At 45.8% G+C, this 21,296-nt stretch overlaps 1 protein-coding gene across 5 annotated transcripts in view; it reads left to right on the forward strand.

Annotated features, from left to right (window-relative positions):
* qkia (QKI, KH domain containing, RNA binding a) overlaps window positions 1–21,296 on the forward strand; it is a 74,666-nt gene that overhangs the window by 15,253 nt on the left and 38,117 nt on the right. For all 5 annotated transcript variants that reach the window (XM_079286629.1, XM_079286631.1, XM_079286628.1 and 2 more), the window contains exons 2-3: window positions 7,692–7,834; window positions 20,308–20,424. In XM_079286629.1, coding sequence (XP_079142755.1) covers window positions 7,692–7,834; window positions 20,308–20,424 — 260 coding nt within the window. The remainder of the gene's footprint in view (window positions 1–7,691; window positions 7,835–20,307; window positions 20,425–21,296) is intronic.

The following is a 21,296-nucleotide window of genomic DNA, read 5'->3' on the forward strand; positions in this document are numbered from 1 at the left end:
ACGTTCTACTTCCATTTTACAATTCTAAAGACAGCTGGTGTTAACCAGTGGTTGACGCAGTTTTTCGACTTCTGAGTAGCTCCAGTCATAGTCATTCTGTCATTTCAGACGTGTACAAACGCTCTCTGAAGCTGCCAGTTTTGGGACCACAACAAGATTTTCTCTGACTATTAGCATTTAATTTCTTTAAACTGCCTTTGTGGTCTCTGTATTTTTAGGGCCACTTGACAGTTGTTGAATGAATTTGCCTCCGCAGTGATCATGATCTCTAAATTGTCACGATAACTCTGTTAAGTTGACCTACTGTTGGGCTGCGTTCCCCCGGACCTTCACTGTACCTGCTCAGCTGTTGCTTCATGGTGCTGGAGTTCAGGGACAGCAGTCACTCTACTCAAACACTATTTCCAATACAGGCTAATAAACTAGTGTAGTCCGTCCCGTTTGTCCCCCTTCATCACTGTTTCTGCTTCCTTTCCTGCCTCCCCTCAGCTCTGTCTCTCCTTTGGTCCCTCTCTCCTTGTCTCCACTGTCTGTTTGCTTTGTTTAATCACCAAACTAACGCGCTACGACACGCTCTTATAGCACACCGTCACCGCTGCTGCCAGCAGACACAGAGAGCCACATTCAGCTTGGCACTTCTTTCCTCTCCTGCATGCAGTCCCAGTGACAGCCCCAGAAAACGTTGCATTTGTCACCGGTTATGATTAATGGCTTTGCTGATTGCTGTTCTTGGCCATCACTGCACATACACATTCAGCTTTCAGCATTTACATATTCTCAGGGGCTCAGCCAGAATAGAGGAGACGGTAAACTGTGCGTCTCAATATTTCTGACGTAACTAGGAATGTAAGAATGTGTTTAACCCACGGATTGATTGACAGACCACTGAAGAAGTAGAGCTGAATACATATTCTTTATGCATTACAATAAATTACATCCTTTTTTTTTTTAAATATCTAAAAATATTGTAAATGTGTTTACGTAGTTCTATTAATCCTGATTTGGGTTTACTGTGTTCTTCTTTTAAAAGGTAGAAGAGGGAATATTCCCATTCCTGGGTTGATGTGTAATAAAGAGCAATCCTCTGTAAACATGTGCCGCTGGATAGAAAGGTAGGGTGGAGGAGAGATGTAGCACTATTTCCTGCTGCATTTGTTTAGCAGATTTTTCTCTGAGGCAGTTTCTCTCCTCCTCCTGCGTAGAGTTATTTATGTGGGTTCACCGTCTCAAGAGATTCTTGCCTACAAACACGAAAGCTCATTCGCTCATGTGTTTGTGGGAGTTTTTTAATTGTCAAGTTGTGTGTCTGTTTCTATCTGCATGACATGTACTTAAGTTTGTGTCCGGACACGCACACACACCTGTGTGTTGTTGGACTCTGGCTAAATGGACTGGTATTTTCAGCCAGCTTCAGCTCATTACTGATGATCAGAGAGTGGAACATGCTGCTATTTGAGGGGGGGGGGGGGGTTGGCTGGGATGTGCATGCATCGCAGTGTATGGCTTTAACACAGATCGTGTTACTGTGTAAGCGTTTCTACTGGTGCATAATGCGTCAACCGTTCGCTCCCAATTTGGATGAAAGCTCGGCTGCTCAATGGCTTTTTACCCACGAGATGAGTAAGCATGTGTGTACGGGGGTTCTTTTCTGTAATTCAATATATTGTCACCTGGCTCGGAGAGCAGAGAATCCCGAAACCTTGTTATGCTAGTCGTTTATTTAGTGGCCCATCTACTTAAAGACCTGACGCTGGAGCTTTTTACCCAGCCTGCCCTAGGGGAATCCCTGACACACAACATAAATCTCTCCCTCTGGCTGCCAGCAATCCACACAGTCATTTCTGTCTGGAGCCATTTAGACCCCTCAGCCTGTGGGGCCCAGCGCTTCTATCCACATCGTGTCTAATGCAATGCTTTTTAAATACATTGAGATAACATTAACTGTTTAAAATGAATTATTGGATATGGTGTTACTATTCCAAGTTTGTCTCACAATACCCACATGCCATATGTACATTGAAGAAGTTGTTGTTCACTGTAGTTACAGCTTCCTTCTGTCCATACTGGTGGTGATCCTTTTGTTAGTGCAACTCCTATGTAACAAAATCCCCCATTCTGTGCCAAAGCTAGTACGATGTTCGAATCAAGTATTTAGCCTCCAACATTAGTTTTTTTGCCTCTTTGTATTACCATCCCTCTGCTACAGATCAGTGAGGAAACACTTTAACGGGAAACGCAAACAGGGAATTTAAACAAAAAACACTGGAAGATAGCCAATAAGTAATCTAATGAAAACAAAAGACGGTATGTCTGTTTGGCCCCAGCTTAATTACAAAACTATTCGGATGTGAATGAACACTATCACAGGGGGCTCAAGCACTTTGTGTTTTCCCCGCCCGACTCTAGTCGCATATCCACAGCAATAAACACTCCTATGCCGTTCATTATTGCCTTTTCTCTCTCAATGTGTGGAAAGAGGCTGCTTGGAGGCCATGGGGAGAGCGCCTCGCGCCCAAGTGTGTTATAGACTACCTCAAGTAATAGACACACTCTGGAAAATGAGTTTGTGTTTGATGTATCCATTCCCAGAGATGTAACAGTGCCTTAATTGGGTTGAAAAGTGTTGATCCACAGTCTGATCTACTCCTGCTCGTCCAGCGTTGCCATTTTATATTTTTACGTGCCCCATAATGTCTTGGTTCATAAACCAGTCGCATCCAGAACAGAAGCATCTTGTACTGAACATGTTGTGTTTCACATGCTTACTCTCGCACTCCTACAATCTGTTAACATTACATTTCCAATCTGGTAAATGGTAAACAAAGGCAAGTGAAGGGCCGACCCTCTGGCTACAAGATGTTGACATTGAAGTTCATGAATGCTAATGCCCCCTAATGCAAACTCTAAACCTGGTATTTTCCTTGTAAGAACTGGAATAACTGTTCTTAACGATGCTGATACTACAGTATACTCATTAACAGCACAGGAATAGTTTGTGCAAGAACATCAAAGGAGCGTGCAGTGTAGGCCTACTGTTAAATCAAAGATTAGGAAGTAAAAACTTTCTCCCTCACAAAGAGGGAGGGGGGTGAGGAGGCAGCTGTGAGTTGACGATAAGACCCAGAAATGCATACGTTTTCATGGCTCAGTCACCGCCACCACTGCGCACTATATTTCTGCTCCCTGCTCTAAAAGGAGCCTCTGCCGTTCATGCGCTCAGCCTGCCAACCCCCCCGAACTGTTGAAGTGGAGTGTCGTCTTGGATAAAGTCGTCTGTGCCGTGAATAAAGGGCAGGAATGCATTAAACGCCCAAAATCCTTTCGTTTGCAACGGGTATCCGGGCTTTGTGATTGCTGAAGTGCACTGCTTTAAAGTGTAAAGGCTTGTTCCTTGCCGTAGTCTTGTTTCACTCAGCACCGGCACATTCGGGTGTATCTGTGATTGCTGCTGGGTTTTTTTTATTTTTATTTATTTATTTATTTTTTCCCCGTGACACGACCATTGTGTTTTAAGTCTATTTCTCTGGGCTTCTTCTCCTCTTTCCCTGTTTAAACCATGAATTGAGAATGTTTTCTCATGATTTCGAACACTGCCGTTTTTTAATCCCTCTAAACAGGTAGGACTCATTAAGTGCCTGCACAGCTAAACATTTGATCATTTGGGCTTTCAGATGAATTGGTGTTAGCCTTGATCTGTTTCAGGTGCCAGATATTATCTCACTGATTACTCACCCATTGCATTTCTTCTCTTTTCTCTCACTCACTCGCTCACTCTCTTATATGGACAGATGTGCTCTGCATGGTCAGAGGACGTTTTGCTGTGAGCTACAGGGTGAGGACAAAGCTGTTGTGGAGCAGGTCTATTTTAGGGCTCTTAATGGACCTGTTCACATTCTCTAGTGGAGCAGCTCTAGCTGAGCGATCTTCACCAGTCTTTAACCTGATTACATTATCCCCTTCTTGACTGCTCCATTGTTTTTATCCTTTTTATCTGTCCCTTATCTCTCTTCCTCGCCACTCCGTTCTCCAAGTTTGCCTCATGCTGTTTCTATTCATTCGATCATGTTAGAGAGGCGGCAACATTAGAACATATTTCTACCTCATTTGGCTATTCTTTGGTCCTTTGCATTTCCTCTCCCATATCTCAACCCCTCCTGTAAAATGTCCCTGGATTCTGCCGGTGCTGCTTCTTTGTGATCGTGTTTTTTCGGCTGAATCAATAAAAAGCCTCCCTGTTCCTTGGTGCTGAGTCAGTCAAACATCACTCATTCAGATGAGCAGATACACTTAATGGATTTGTTTTGTTTCTTTTCCTCCGTTGTGCACATTACTCTCCAGTCTAGGCCTGGTTCTTCCGCGCCCTATCAAGGTGTAATAGAGTAAAAATCTGACCTTAAAGCAATATGCCACTGTGTGATTTATTTATTTTTCACTTGTGTGGAAAGTCGGCCTGCTTAAGAACAAATGGTAACAATGGTGGGAGCAAAGCAAAAGATCTAATTGTGCAGATTATTGGCTTGGCATGCTGCCTTTAAGCTTCATTACATGATGTCAACACAGTTCATTTTGCTTATCAGTACCTTCATTTTTGTAATTCTATGAAATGAGCTTTTGTTTACTCAATCAGTCTCTTGATTAAATCAGAACATTATTCGACAGACTATTGCCTGGAGTCACGAATGATGGGTTTATCTTTTAGGAAGATCTAAGTATTCACGTGTTCACAATTGACCCATGTCATGGCCGACATTAAAGCGTCTTCTTAAATTCGACCACGGTCAAGAAGAATGGTCTTTCACACTAAAGATCCGCTCAATAGGCCAAATGTTGGTTCTTGGCTCTCCACTTCCAGCATCTTCCTCTCCCATCATGTTCCTCGGCCCACTGCCTCTCAAACTCCCACATCCTTCCTTTTGGGTACTCCTCGCTCCCCTTTTGTCAAGATCACCACTAAGATGAGGAGAAATTGTCTCTTTACTTGTGCTTACAAAGGGCAGATACATCTGCAGCCACAGCTTTGTGGCATTTTCTTTTGTCGCTGACAGTTTGAGGAGACAGGGCAGATATTGAGAGAAACTCCCAAAAAAAAAGCAAAGATGAACTGAAATGTTAACTTACTTTGAGGCAGAGAGAGTTAAGTGCTTGCTCAGCACTGGCTATATATCTCCCTCTCTCCGCCGTCTCTGCCACATCAAACAGTCTTCCACTCTGCCCTCCAACTCCTCAAGGTTGATTTTTGTTTCTTCCTCACAGATGTCTGGGTGAAGCGCTAAACAGACATTATATCTCTAGCTGAGTGAGTGAGTGCGCCCTATGCAGCCTCCCTCCACACGTAAATAGACAAAAAGTGCTATTTTGCGTTTGCTTAGCTGAGCCAGGTTTTAAAACACTGACACTGATCTGAGTGACGGCTAAAAAAGAGTAACATATCGATGCCATGAAATGCCAAAAACCAACAAAAAAATCAAATTTTGGCTAGCCTACTCGTAGCACTGCTCTTACTCCTGCTCACCATCTTCCTCCTTTCTATTCCTTCTAAGATGGTGATCCTGAGTCTCCCTCACTTCACTCGTGTCTTCCTGACAATGAGCCTTCTCTGCCGGGGTGGACAGCTAAGACGAATGATTTTGTTGGCTGTGCAAAGCGGGGGGTAATTTGTAGAGGAGCGCGGCACTTCAGAAAAGACTCTCCGCACTGAAATTAGTGGTTGTCAAATGCCGCACGTCTCCGCTGATGGCCCAGCACGGCCCCCTTATGGTAATGTGGCATTTCAGCAGGAGGACATAGAATTAGGAGGAGGGGTGCTGCTGCTGCTGGTTGTTGGGTAGCATTGTCACGTGTGCGCACACTTTTTTTTATTTTTCTCTCGCTGTCAGAAAGATGGCGTTTCTCGGCGGAATCTGAGGTTGCAAATAGCAGACGATGTATTTGCTTTCGCTGTGTGCAGAGAACTGATTTTCTAACCCACAGAATGTCTGCTCTTCTTTACTCTGTTCTTTTGGACACACCACGCATAATCACTTGTAGTTTACTGTTCCTGCTTTTCATATTCCCATCACGCCCTATGTTATGCTGCCCTGTTTCCTCCCTGTACGATGTGTCACTGCTCATACGCAAAGCCTGGCTGTGGACTGCAGCCGCTGGTGTTGGTTAGGACTGATGTAATCTGTCTTCTGGGCGAGCTACCATGAGGATGAATTCATCTTTAGGGACTACTGGGAGGATCTGCGGACCACAGAGTGCCGCGGTCACGTTATCGGGGAATGAGTCGCTCTGGGCCGAGTCTCCTGGCATGTTTGTACGGGGCCGATGTGTCCCGCAGGTGTTGTCCACGCGGCTGCAGGCCAGATGTTTGTGTGTATGCTTGTCGGTGTCCGTGAGCTCAGCTATCACACATTTGTCAGTCTGTCATCGACGACATGAAAAGAAAACAAGTTCTCAGCTCAACAGGAAAGCCCTGCAAACTGATGCCATGGCTAAATCCATTATTTTTTGGTGTCTTATTTTTATTTTAAGTGTATAATTATCCTAACTTAAAACAAAGACGAGAACTAAAACCTAAATATGCGAGTTTGACCCACCGTACAATTCTGCGTTAAGTTAACTATAGATGCCCTCAGAAAAGCCTGCCTGACCTCGAAGCCCCAGTGTCGGGTTCCCCAGCTCCAGTTTAATATAGAGCTCCCAACTGCTCAAAAGTCTCATGAGAGATGGAAATGGTGCTTAACAGCTGACCCCCCTCCACCTCACACACGTCATTCCTTGAGGCCTCGCCACCCCTACCACCTTGTTTCAGCTGTTTCACAAAAATGAGCTTCGTAGGTCTTCGTAGATGCCTCTACATGAATCAGGTTTCTCCTTCCCTTCACTGCTGATGAACTTCTTCGTTCAGCAAAGGCACGACTGTCTGTATACTGATGGCGTACGTGGGAGGTTACAAAGTGTGACCAGTGTACGTCCTCGATTAACTGGGTATTACAACCGCAAATATCCGCATTAAACTGTGAAACACTCACAAATACACACAAACAGGAGGGGAAGGATGAATGAATGCTTCTTTTTTTTATATCGTTCGTAGCACAGCATTTGTCTGCTGTGTCAATTTCTATGAGCTACGGCGGCAGTCAAAGTGGGGTGCATGTGAGATAGAGGTGTGTGTGAGAGAGGTCCATTAGTTTTATCTGACAGAGGGATCAGATCTGAAGGCGTCTCTTCTCTGCACCTGCCCAGCCGCTCACACAGGCTGCTCTATTAGGGAGCAGCCACAGGGGAGCACCGGGCAGAAGGGAAAGACTCTGGACTTAACCCCTAAATAATGCAGCGCTTAACTTTTGTCTCTGGCACATAGAATAACTGGCACACAAACGCACATTAACAGTGTTTAGTCGTAGCAGAGAAAATGGCCATACACTGCAGGTATTAAAGAAGCATCCATGCTTGTAGTACTCTCCAAAAACAAACGTACTCTGTTATTTGTCAATAAAAGGCAAACAATACTCGAGGCAATTGACAAATTGTTTGTTTCTTCCTTTTTTTTTTTTTACAACAGATTTATATGCTACATTAAGCCTTTGCCCAGAAGTAGAAATCAATATGACAGTGATATATCAAATACAAAATGGAAAAAGAATGTTTGACGGTGGTCTTCCGTTCAGTTGCTTACCCAGTTGTACCCGTTTGTGTGTTTTCAGAGATCAACAGAGTGCGTAAAGACATGTACAGCGACTCAGTGAATGGCCTTGTGGACAGACACCCCCTGGAGCTGCCTGAGCCTCTCGGACCCATCGTCCACCTGCAGGAAAAACTGTTCGTGCCTGTCAAAGAGTACCCTGATGTAAGTAGCTGCTTCGCACACCTCACACTAATGCACACGTATCACAGTGCCAGTATTATTGGTGCGTTTGCCTTAAATTCCTATATCTGTGGACACATGCACTGTAAGCTGGTCCTCTCACCGTTGGCCGTGCATTCTTTCTGTTGAACGTTCTTTCTTACTCCCAAGTGCAACTCCTCCTTTTTGCTCCATTTTTTCATTTATAGTCTGTAAACGCACAACTCGTGACTATCTTGACTGTTTTGTTAGTTTATGAAACTGTTTCTTACAACAACTAAGTTGTTAATGGACTCCTGTTAAAGCGATATCAGGTGGCAGTCTAAATAGGTCCCGGTCTCATGCTGGCGTGTTTATGGGCCGACTCACTTTTAGATTAGTGCTGAGAGCGAGATGGGATGAGAGGAGGGGTGTCATGAAAAGTAAAGTGCAATTCCATATATTCAGTTGGGAGGAGATGGGAATATTTTAGGCTTACCACTCGCGTTGGTTAGAGTTGTGGCGTAGACAGTTTGTTGTTCTGGAAAGGAAAGACGCACACACAAAGCTGGGAAAGAAAAGCACACGATGGAGCTGTCATGCTGGCTGTAGAGATGATGAGGAGGATGGTGGCAACAGAGGCGAGTCAGCAAAGCTTTGTCCGAGGAATGATTGATGTATTTTTGTCTCCTGTATGTAGAGCCATGTCGTGCGTTTGCAGGGTTTTGACCAGTCAGTCACCTTTCTGTCCTCATGGTAATCTTTGACGCCTGCGTGAACGGTCGTGTTGCGTCTTGAGGGAGCAACGCTTCTCTTCGTAATCCCAGCAGCTTGCAGCGAGGAAGTGAATGGAGGGAGGTGACGAAGGATAAGAGACACTGTAGAGCAGGGCGAGGCTCAGCCAGGCGTGGATTGCATTTTCCCCCTGACAGAATTGATAAAGGGCACCAGGGACTGGCTTGGGATCAGCTTAGCTCCAGCTGTTCCCCCAGACCAGACCAGACCCGGCCTCTGAACTTAAGCTAAACTAACCGACCACAGCACACAGTCTGTCACCTTTCATCTCCAGTGCCAGGGCTTCAGCTCCTTGGGCTGTCCTCTAATTAGCGGTGAGAATCCTACATTTGCACTTGGTGCTGCTTTTCTGTGCTAATTGCAATGATTTCCATTGTCTTTGATATTTCTACAAAATATTGGTATTGTATTTCATAGCAAGACTTAGTTTACCGGCGCAAGCATACCTTTGTGCTTCTACGATTACATACATTCCATTTGCTTGTGTTCGGGTTGTGCGTTAAGCCTGTGAATGGCCGTATACATTTTAAAGGAGAGTGAGGGAGATCTTTGGGGAGCAGTGGGCGCCACCTGTGGCTGTGAGGACACTCGTGGAATGAGACTCTCTCACTTACACACACACACGCTATTAAAAGCGTGGCATCCTCGGGTGACCCCTGTGTTCCCTCTGTGCAGAGCTGCAACTCTGTACTGTGTTTACGAGCTGCCGGTAAAGCTACTTATTAGGCTTCGCACACGCATGCACACCCCTTCCACCCAAGTGTGGTCGTTAAGTCTGCTGCAAAAAGAGGAAAACAGATTTGTTATGTATGGGTGTGATGATTGGAACCTGGGGAAATCAGCAGCAGGTCTAAATTTAATTATTTTTCTTACATCTCCCGTTTGGGACAAGATTAATCTGAAGAAACTGTTATTACGTACACAATGAAATGCACATCATGTTAATTTTAGAGCTATATTGACCTTATTCCAAGTCCAATTATATCAGTGTAACTGGTGATGTGTAGTGCAGGCGTACCTTTTACCTCCTTTCTGTTTTCACTGCCTTTTGGAATTTCGAGCAATTGGGGTCGACAGAGACAAAATAAAATTTAGAATTTCAATATTTGAACAGCAGACAAAGGCAGATAGATAGATAGATAGATGTAAACGTTATTCATCCCCAGGGGGAAATTCGTTTGTAGCAGCAGCAATTTACAGAGTAAAATATAACATATGGAATGCACAATAGCTACAGTACAATAAAATACCAGAGCAGATATTGAATTGAAGGAATAGATTAATAAAAAATAAGCTGAAATAGAAATGCACAGTATATACCATGAATATAGTGGTATTAATTAAATAAAATTAGCAACTAGTAAACTAAACAACCTGGACAGTCGAGCCAGGATCACCAACAACAAGCAACAGCCGTGTAGCGTTGTAGTCATGTGAAGGATGACGATCTGGCCCGAGGTGTTTTATTATAAAGTCTAATGGCAGTGGGCAGGAATGTTTTTCTGAATCTGTCCTTGTGACAGCGGAGCTGGATCCGTCTGTTGGAGAAAGTGCTCCGCTGTCCCTGCAGGAGGTGATGGAGAGGGTGGTCCGGGTTATCCAATATGGATAATAGTTTCTTCAGTGTCCTCCTCTCCACCACCTCTTCCAGATAGTCTTGTTTGCAGCCAATGCTGCTCCCCCAGCAGACGACGGCGAAGTACAGTGCACTGGCCACAACAGACTGATAGAACATCGCCAGCATCTTGCTGCACACATTGAAGGATCGAAGTTTCCTCAAGAAAAAGAGTCGACTCATCCCCTTCTTGTACACAGCGTTGATGTTGGTCTTCCAGTTCAGTCTGCTGTCGATGGAGACACCCAGGTACTTGTACTCCTCCGCCATGTCCACATCCTCTCCCAGAACTCTCAGCGGTTGTGGAGCCGTCGTCTTCCTCCTGAAGTCGACCACCATCTCTCTGGTCTTGGTCACGTTCAGACGCAGGTGATTTCTACCGGCCCACTCCACAAAGTCCTCCACTACTGCCCAGTACTCCTCCTCCCGTCCGTCCCTTATACACCCGACCGCTGCAGAGTCATCAGAGAACTTCTGCAGATGGCATGACACAGAGTTGTACTGGAAGTCAGTGGTGTACAAGGTGAACAGGAAGGGAGACAGAACAGTTCCCTGTGGGGCTCCAATATCACTGACCACCGTATCAGACAGCACACGGCCCAGTTGGCCCGTGAGGTAGTCAGTGATCCAGGAGACGGTGGACGCGTTCACCCCCACCACTCGCAGCTTCTCACTCAGCAGCACTGGTTGGATGGTGTTGAATGCACTGGAGAAATCAAAAAGTGATTCTCGCAGAGCCACCGGATCTATCCAGGTGCGACTGAGCTCGTTGCAGCAGGTCCACCCCCACATGAGGCTGGTATGCAAATTGCAGAGGGTCCAGTGAGGATTTCACCTGCGGCCGGAGGCGGGCCAAGACCAGCCTCTCCAGCACCTTCATCACATGGGATGTGAGGGCAACTGGTCGATAGTCATTGAGGCCAGATGGTGTCGTCTTCTTCGGTACAGGAACCAGGCACGACGTCTTCCACAGCACCGGGACTTCCTCCTGCTTCAGGCTCAGGTTGAAGGACATTAGACAGCTGGATGGCGCAGGTCTTCAGGACCCTGGGGCTGATGCCATCAGGTCCCGCAGCCTTGCCTTGGTGGAGTCTCTCCGGCTGTCTTCTCACCTGGCCAGTCGTCACAGAGAGGGGGGGGGGAATGAAGTGTTACTGTGTGTTCAACGGACTTCCACAAAGAGCTGAGCTCCGTAGTTTGAGAAGCAAAAACAAGCACAGCCCGAGACGCAGCGTCTCTATATCCAGTTAGTGTTTTAAAGGAGGATAGCGACGGTGAAAGGAGAGGATGTAGGATCGGTGTGACAAGGAAGAGAAGAAAACTGACTTCCTATCCCCATCTGCCCACTGCTAAAGGGATAGGAAACTGTAATGATTATTAGACCGGGGGGGGGGGGGCTAATAATAGCCCCCCCCCCCCCCCCCTCTCATTTCCGCCTGATTTGCCAGATACCCCGCATCGAGAAGGCTTATGCATGTGTGTGTGTGTGTGTCGGTGACGCAACTCTACGTTCTTCCAAGAAAGCAGGGAATGATGGTCCAAGCCTCGGTTTTGTTTTCTTGGCAACATCTCACCTACAACAGAAGATTTGTCACCATTCAAACCGTTTCTTTTCCATCTTTTCCACACTTTCCTCGTCATTTTGGGACACCCGCCATCCACTTGCCTCTCAGCTTCCACTTTCATTTAAAAAAACGCAACTCCCACTTACCTTTACCCGCTGTATCCTTACGGCGAGGTCACACTCGCTCGATGGGGCTTTTCTCTGTCTCACCTACGCGTCCCCTGCTCTGGTTTCACCAGTAGATAATTACATTTTTTTCCTGGTGCCAGGATGCAGTGCAGCGTGTCACTTCTACCAAAATAACTAGCCTTGCCAGCTACTCTAATTCCTCTTAAGTGTGTCCCTCATCTGGCCTGTGTGTACTTGCCTGAGTGCCCCACAATTGGCTGTAAATGTGTTTGTGTGTGTGTGTGTCTCTGTCAGTCTGTCTGCCTGCGTGTCTGTCCCTCCCCGTTCTTCAAAGTCAGCCGTTTCCTGATGCCGTCAGTGGTGCAGAGCGCTGTGAAGCATCTTGACTGACAGCTGAGTCGCAGGCTATCTGATAACTTCAACCTTCAATTAAATGCTATCTGTGGCTTTGCGTCTTTCCCAAGCACAAGCTCACGCACACGCACACATTGACAGGCAGCTGACTGACACCTCTGCATGTCGTTTCTGTTGACCTTCAGGCATCCGATAGAGACAGGCACATCCCATTTCCTCCCTTGTGTGTTTGTATTTGCCAACTGTTAAATACTCGGGTGGGTTGTGGGCAGGTCACTCGGTAAGTAAGAGATGCTTAGGAGGGAAAGTACACACATGCACCCACAGACACCGTCTCTGCTGTGCTGACTCTGTGAAATGGGACCCCTCATTTAGATGTAGGGTCTCGAGCAACTGCTAAACAGGACGGTCTGACCTCTCGCCAGCTTAAAAAGGCCTGACAGAGGAGAGTGATCACTTATATGGCTGAGCAATAGAGCTCTGGTGTTTAGGGGATTGTCATGGTACTTTAGGTTGTTTGAGTCTGTAATGGAATCCCTTTAAACCCCCTCCCACCCAACATTGCCCCTCGTCCACTCTGCCGTCACCTCTAAACTAAAAATCCTAAGCAGTAGATTTGTTTGATGCTCCATGCAAGTCTATAATTTTTTCTTTTTCGTCTTGTTAATCAGTTTATTAAAGCCAGAACAAATGTTATCATCAACTTTGCCTTTTCTCCTACATTAAGAACTTGAAGCGGTGCTTTCTCTAAGTAGAACATGCTTTACAGAATAGAACAAAGGCACAACGGGACATTAAAACAGGGAATGAGATAGAGTGGGATTATAGGATGCCATTATATGAATAGGTAAGCTCGAACTGATATCATAACTAACATTAAAAACCGTTCTGGCTTGTTGGTATTTTCTTTAAACCCACCTTGGGTAGCGCTAAGCACAGGATGCAGTGACGGCGCAGAGCTTCATTGCTCGGTGATGCTTCACTTCGACCACAATGCACAGAGATTTGTGAAAAACCGGGGGAAAACCCGAGGCTGTGATGATTTCAGCTGGCAGGATGTCCTGGACCTTTCTGTTTCACTGCAGTAAAATTGCCCGGACCAAACCAGCCAGTTCCCTGCGCGGGGAAAGTCATTAAGCTTGTTCCCATGAGGGTGTCATCACTTATCATGCCAGCTCCTGATATCCTGCTGACCCCCTTAAGTCATTACCAGAGTCCTGGAAATGTACCGCCCCACACCTCGCCTCACCTCACCGCTGGAGCTGCAGAGTGGAGGATTTCTTTTTTATGTATCTCTTGCTACCCAGCCATGTGCGATGATGATAATTTGATGAACGGATGGTCTTCTAGTTAGATATTTGACGAGGAGGGCAATTACAGTGATAATTTAAACAGAGATGGGTATTTGTTGTAGTCGGTTAACGTGATGAAGGGCAACAGGGTAAACTGTTGTGTATAACCGCTGTAATGGCAGTGATTGCTCGCATATTACACACCTTTAAGTAAGCTGCGTTTAGCGCTCATTTGGCCGGTTGGTCTCTGCAGTCCTTAGACGGAGGATGGAAGGACAAAGGAAGCAGGACAAAGGAAGCGTGTTTAGCGCACAGAAAGCAAAGGCTGCACCAGGGACGGAGTGTTGGCACATTCAGCGTCTGTGTGCACAGACAAGATCCCACTGATACAGGACTTTTGAGATTTGAGAGTATCTCATAAAGTATATACATCACTATTGATTCTCCTGGCGAAGATCTCCCCTCGGCTGTTTAAGAGTTGTGATGAAGACAGATATGGAAGTTGAGCTGTAAAATGAAGATGCAAATGCAGCTGAATAATAGAGACGACTGTCTGGTTGGAAAGGCCTTCTTGTTTACCTGTATGAATCCGATTGGCTGGTGTATGAGCCAAAGAGGATGACGCTTAGCTTATGACTGATCGGTTGAAGCAAGTGCGACTTCAGTGCTTCCCATGAACTAATGCAATTCTCCATTAGAAAGATTGAATATTGGCCAGGCGTGAATCATCTAAAGTAGATTTGGTTTTCCTCCCTCCTGTGGGTGAGATTGTTGCAGATAAGGTAGCATGCTCTGTCTTCGATTGACTTGTGGTTACCAAACACTCAACCAAACACCGAGAGAGAGACTGAATTTTATTAAGTGTCTCCCTCGTCATTTATCTTCTCTCTGCAGCTGGTTTATCCCAAAAGTTTACAAACTTTGCTCCGTGCTTCCAAACCTCCAGCCGACATCAATCTTTACGCTTTCCATCTTCTCCGTCTTCCCTCCTCTGTATTTTTCACCCTGCCTCCAACCCCAAAATAAACCCAAACGGAATTATCAAAGGAGCCATGGATTAGGCGCTAAGTGCTGAATAGAGCGCTTTGAAGTCTACAGGGCTTTGAGGCGAAACTGTCACCGTTGGAATCTAAGTCTAATTTTGACTCCTTCATCGCCCCGGCCTCACCTCCTCCGTCCCTCCTGTAGGTAGAGCATGCTAACTGCTGTAGGTTAGGCACTTGTGTGCCCCTTCCCTTTCCTCCAGTCCGTGCACTGTGTGGAGAAGGTATGTGGAGCTGCTCTGTCTGTGTGTGTGTATGCAGGGTAGTATAGTGGGGATCAGGCCACAAAGCAAAGGTAAGTAAGATGGATTATATGAACGATGCAACATTTCCACCCAAAGATGAATGAGTGATGAAAGGCAGGCAGCCGGCTGGTGGCTAAGGGGGTCGCGTGTAGACGTAGAGAAACATCGATGTGTGCTCTGGGAGACCCATGCACATAGGAGGACGGCCTGTACACGGAAGAGGAAAGGCAATATCCTGTGTTCCAAGACAAAAAGGAAGCCTGCTCAGTTTCCAGACGCTATGAATGGACACAGCAAAGAGGTGTGAAAGGAGCAGTGTTCAACTCGGTGCTGTCGGCGAGCCCTCCGAAGACTGTAACTTGAAGTGAAATGACATGGAAAGTATCTTAGGTATGAGGAAAAGGGGAGTTTTGCTGTGATAAATGGTGAGCCATCACTTTGGTATGAGCTGTTTCACAATGATGCTTGTAACATGATGGGAGGGTTAGAATGGAGTGAGGAGGAACAGGGGGAAGATGGCCGTGCCTGGTACAAACACAGATTCCAGCTTGCTTTGAGACATCGCACTGAATGAACTGTTCCTCATTTCCATAAGCCCAGCGAGGCCGGCTAATAAGTGATTGGTATTCTTCTCCTGGCCCGGCCCTACTCTTCGATAAGCTCTGCGCGCACACAGTCGGAGCCCTCAGCATGAGCTCATTTCCTGTCTCACCACCACCACAAACAAACGCCGTCAACAATTGTTCTGCTTTCCCGAGCATTGTTGGAGAAACTGTTGTTGTTTCTCAGTTGTTCACGAAAAACAAACTACAATGCACGCACACACGAACCCATGCGACAATCGGCTCCAGGTGTTGATGGTGTTGGAAAGAGTTCACTCCATACATTGTGCTTTCACACACACACACACACGCACACAGTGGCATAGACGTAGATATGCTTACAACAAAACCCGCCTGTGGAGTAGCGATAACTGGTGCTAAACAAAGGCCCTTTAATGTCAGTGTAAGCCCTCGTCCTGGAGGGGGTTTGTGTGTGTGTGCGAAGTGTGTGTGTACATCTGTGTTTGCACACAAAACTATGTTTGTATGTACTGTGATTCTCTGTATTTGTGAATTTGTTTGGGGGGGGGACTGACACAGAGGAGTGAGGAAAATAGTTTGTCCACCAAAGATCCCAGTGTCTCTAAACTCCTAATTCTTTAAATGAGAAAAGTAAATAAGAGTGCAGCAAAGAGAAAACGAGCCTGCTGAAAGTTTCCTAGTCGGTAAAACACAAAGTTTTAGCGTGTGTTCTGTTCACCAGATGAGTGCTGTGAGACAGTAGCGCCGGATTAAACGGAGCTGGTTGACATACTTGATGCTCTCTGTCTAAATATTGGTGGGGAATCAGGCAGCAGTGGGGTGGGGGACATAACCATTGATTGTAACTATAACCATAACAAAAACAAGACAAGGTGGTTTTAAAGACCTCACTCCTGGAAGCCAGTGGAGTTGATGTAACAGCAGAAATAGAGGAGAGAAAAATGTTCCTTTTTTTTTTCAGTAAGAGCGTAGGGGGCTGGATAGAGTTTAGCAAGAGGAGGTGAGGAGCTGATAGTGTGTTTGGCAGAGAGGACACTGTATCCATTCTACTCCTCTAGCTGTACTGAGCGGAGCTCCTGGCTGCCTCGGTGGCCCTGCACCCTCCTGATAACTCACCCTCTCGGCTCTCCATTGTCTCCACATTCCAGTGGCTTTAAATGGAGGTCACCTTTTCTAACGGCATATCAACATCCTTGAGAATAATGTCAAACCCTCAGAGCAGGAAGACGGGGAACAGAGAGGGCCGTCAAGTACATTTAAAACATTGAGCTTTATTCCATCACTGAGATCATTTTGGCGTCACTTTCATTAAGATGTTTCTTGTTACAGTGCCAGATTGTGGTGAGATGCTTGAAGCACAAACAGTCACTGGATTTGATGTGTGTTTGCGTTAGAATTCAGTTTGTGAGTAGACGTTGTGGTAACTGCTTGACCCTCCCACATGTGTTTGGTGAGGTCATGCACATGCCTCTGTCATTAATACACATCCATGTGGCCATAAAACCTGAGCCACAGGCACGCCTTCCCTAATCCTTTATCCCTGAGCGACCTCTCAGATAAAGTTCAGCTCTACGTCTAGAGTGGGAGAGCTATGAGTGTCGTGACAGTGTTGGCTCACAGCAGCGCCCCCAGTACTGGGAAAAAAACAAGACATTTGTGGCATCGTCTCGCTAACCTTTTCTCTCTTTATTTCGCTCAGCTTTCCTCCATCAGGCCCCCCTGCTCACTGTCAAGTGCAATTGTCATCAGCATATTTGTGTCCACAGAGAAATGCATTCCGCTGTCAGAGAGAGGCTGGTATTAGCAACAAAGCGAGAGAAGGGCAGAGAATAAAACATGTTGAAGGGTCTTTCTGTGTCATTTTGGCTTATTCTAACAAGCAGGCACCTCATATTTTTAATCCGATCTACTTCTTCCCTTACTCTTGTCTATTTGACTAAATCTGCAATTCTGTATGTATTTTATATATTTATAGTGGGTAGATCTGGTGGTATTCGGACTGATGGTGGGAACTGTCACATGTCGTACCTGCACAGAAGCCTACATATGAATGTCAACAAATGTGCCAAATGACCATTTTTCAAATACGGTACAACAGTTGCTGGCGGGGTAGGCTGTATAACTACACCAGGACATCGCCACTGCAGCTTTTGTTTAATAAGTTAGAGGCTGTGTGTGTGTTGTGTAGGAGCACCACCATAATGCCCACAGCTCGGGGTTCACCCTTGTCTGCAATGGGTGCTGTGATGCAGACAGACAGTGCTCTCGTGCGTGTGTGTGGGGGTGTGGGGGGGGGGGGGCTTGACCTCAGAGGACAGGTGCCCCTACATCCCACAGTAGGCGCACACACTCACAAATAGCCCCCGTACCAGTTTCCTTGATTCGAGTTTCCGGAATATAGAGTGCACCGGTATATAGGCCGCACCAGCTGATTTTTAAAAGAAAAAAGAATGTGAACATAGACAAGCCGCACTGGTCTATAAGCCGCAGGTGTCCCCGTTGAACAGCAAGATGCTTTTAACAGTACTAAAGTTGTCTTCTTCTATGAACATCATAACATGTCGCTAGCTTCTAATTTTAACATTACGGCCAATGGAGAAATGCTAACCGTGATTAGCATTAGCGAATATAGTGAATATAATATATATTCGTACATCTTTTCATGCAGACATACTTACAGACGAAGGTCTCTCAAGGCTACCAAACTGAAGAAGTAAAACGAAGCAGCATGTCTTCTCATTAGAATCTAAACGCAACGAGGCAATAACTTGTTGCTCGTAGCTCATCTTGGTTTGCAATATAACTCTGCTGTCCGGAGTCTGCATTTGGGTCCTTGAACACACCGCATCATGTACCGGTACTTTCATGGCTGAATGGCTGAATAACAACGAATGGCTGAGATAAAGCAGACTATCATCATACCAGCCATTGTAAACACAATTATACATGAACTAAGATCATATCTGGAAGATTTGCCACAATTGTGAAAAAGCTGATCTTCTCATGCAGCATGTCGACGTTGCTCATAGCTCTGAATAGCATTTACGGCTAACTGGCTTGGCCAGTTGCTGCTAGCACAACAGCTATTCAGAGCTATGAGCAACAACAGTTATTGCCTCATTGCTTTTCGTTTGGTAGCCGTGGGAGACCTTAGTCTGGAATGCAAGTATGTCTGCATGAAAAGATGTACAAAGATATATTATATATTCGCTAATGCTAATCGCGGTTAGCATTTCCCCATTGGCCGTAATGTTAAAATTTGCTTAGAAGCTAGCGAATCGGACATGTACTGTTAAAAGCATCTTGCCGTTCAACCTTTTTTGTTAACAGTCCTAGTGAGAGGTAGGTCAAAGGTACTTCATCCATATTGTAGCGACCCTGTCAGTAACAGCTGGTAGCAGAGGGGTTGCTGGTAGCAACTGTTCTGTGTCGGGAGCTCTAAATGTTGTGTTAGACCGGAACCGGAAGTTGCGGTTGTTGTTGTGGTGGAGAAAAGCGACGGAAAAATCCGTATATAAAGCGCACCGGACTATAAGCAGACTCCTCAAAGCGTGGGGTAAAAAGTAGCGGCTTATAGTCCGAAAAGTACGGTAACCAACCAGACAGTTGCCTTGTGACAGACACACACGCACTCATAAGCCTGTGTAGCCGCATGCTACGGGGAGACTCCAGCATCTCTCCAGCCACAGGGTGTGTCTTTCCTGCACGAGACTGGCTACGAATGCAGGCCAGCCCAGTGACGGGGACAGGAAAAACAACAGCCTGGAGTTTTTTGGACTGTCTGCACAAGTGTTTATTTGCGTAGTTTAGGGGAAATACACCAACATCGCGTTGAATTTGCAACCCCTCTGTAATTAAATGTGACTTCTCTGATGGCCTTTTGGATTTGTGTAGAGCCGTCGATGCGGTGGTGTGCATAAGCACATGTGACTGTGTTTTAAGAATGCAAAGCAGCTGTGTCACAGTTCATTTGAACACTTCAAGAGACGAACAGTTGTTGCCTCTTGTTGTTGAGGTAAAGCTATTTCAGTGAGCATTTGAATAATTCAGTTTTGGAAATATGCTTAAGTATAAATTTTAACAGTGTCTGACGATCTTAACCCATCGTGCTCTCCACCAGACGCTGTGCACACTGTTTCGAAGAAAAGAAGTGTTTGGTGGGGTGGGGGGGGGGGTTGTTTACTTCCCTATGTGACACTGTGCTCCCCCCCCCCCCCCCCCTCCTCTCCTGTTTTTATTTTGGCTGAAAATTGTGTTGGATTATTTCAACACATTTTCCCTTTATCCCGTTGGAAGCCAGTTTCAAGTGGACAGGATTACGACGGTAAATACGCTTCCTTTTGGTGCAAAGCTCCAAAGCCACTCACCAGTGAAAGGGGGCCTTGATAAGAAAATTGTGTCAAGCGCACTACCTCACCTCAGAACTCGCCTCCCCCTCATCACCCTTCCGACTCCATTTTCCACTTGCTTTCCTACCCCCTTTCCCACCCAAACTAATTCCCAGTCGTTAAAATGTTCTATTCAAGTGTATTTTCACATTTAGTGGCACAAGCCAACTCCAGTATAGCCTGTGGTTGGAAATAAAGTCAGGCCGAGAAACGAAACAAAACCACTCAAATTGAATCTATTAGGTAGCCCGTAAAAGAATTAGGAGCTGGAAGCTCTGGAAAGAGGAATCTTTGTGTTTGACTTTGTGTGTGTGTGTGTGTGTGTGTGTGTGTGTGTGTGCACATAATACTGTACCGTGTTGAGCAAATGCAAAATGGAATGCAAAATGGAGAGCACCATTTGTATTCAGCCCTTGCTATTGATACTAGCGTCCTGTTAAATCCTGCTCCATATTCACTGCTTTGTTCCTCTCTCTCTGTATCTGCAGTATAACTTCGTGGGGAGAATCCTGGGCCCTCGTGGCCTCACAGCCAAGCAGCTGGAGGCAGAGACGGGATGCAAAATCATGGTGCGAGGCAAGAGCTCCATGAGAGACAAGAAGAAGGTAAGCTCATCATCAGTGTGGCAGAGCGCCCAGTGTGTTTAATGCTTTTTATTCCTCCATATTAATCTTACTCTGTAGATTCCACTCGCACAAGTAATAAAAAAAATGATTTTACCAATGAAAAACACACTAAAGCTTCACCTTCCATGTTGAGATATGAAACAATAATGTAAAACTTACTGGGGCCGCAGAGACTTGAGACGGACACATGCTCAGTTCATGTGGCTGCGCTCTGACATCTGATACGGCTGTTTGCAAAACGAGTTGCAGTGGAAAGTACAGATGGCAGTAGGGCCAGGGACGGCCTCTATTTCTGGACCGGCTGAGCTGAGGTTGGACTCAAAAGGTTAATGTTGTGTGTGTACATATCCTTAGACCCAAGGGGTGAACTGAGGCAAAAGTTATTTTATCTGCATTTGCACAATAATCGCAAAGTATTTTGGCCTTTAAACAGCATTTAAAAAACCTGAGACTGACTATGTCGCAAAACAACGCTGATGAAAGTCGGTCACACTCTGCTTTGTTGTCCCCTGTTGCCCCACTATCAGGCCGTCCTTGCAGTAGTATTTTAAGCCTACAAAGTTGACTCTACAGCAAACACCGACTTGCACGCATATCCTCACTGGATTCCAACGTGTGCTCGATCAGATGTACTTTGAAGTTACTGTGAGGACAAATTGACGGTTACGAAAACATCTGCTATTCCAAGCGTCTGTCTGCTTTGCCCATGGGTTTCAGTTGCGTTATAATGGCTGCTATTGTTTGTTTTTTTGACACCTTTTTGAAGTTGCATCTCTGTTCTTAAGTCGCTCTCTTTCTCCCCCTAGTTGCTCTGATTTGCCAGGCAGTGGTGCTACATTACAGTGCATTTC

The sequence above is a fragment of the Melanostigma gelatinosum genome (assembly GCF_949748355.1).
Source record: "Melanostigma gelatinosum genome assembly, chromosome: 16".
Lineage (NCBI taxonomy): Eukaryota > Metazoa > Chordata > Actinopteri > Perciformes > Zoarcidae > Melanostigma > Melanostigma gelatinosum.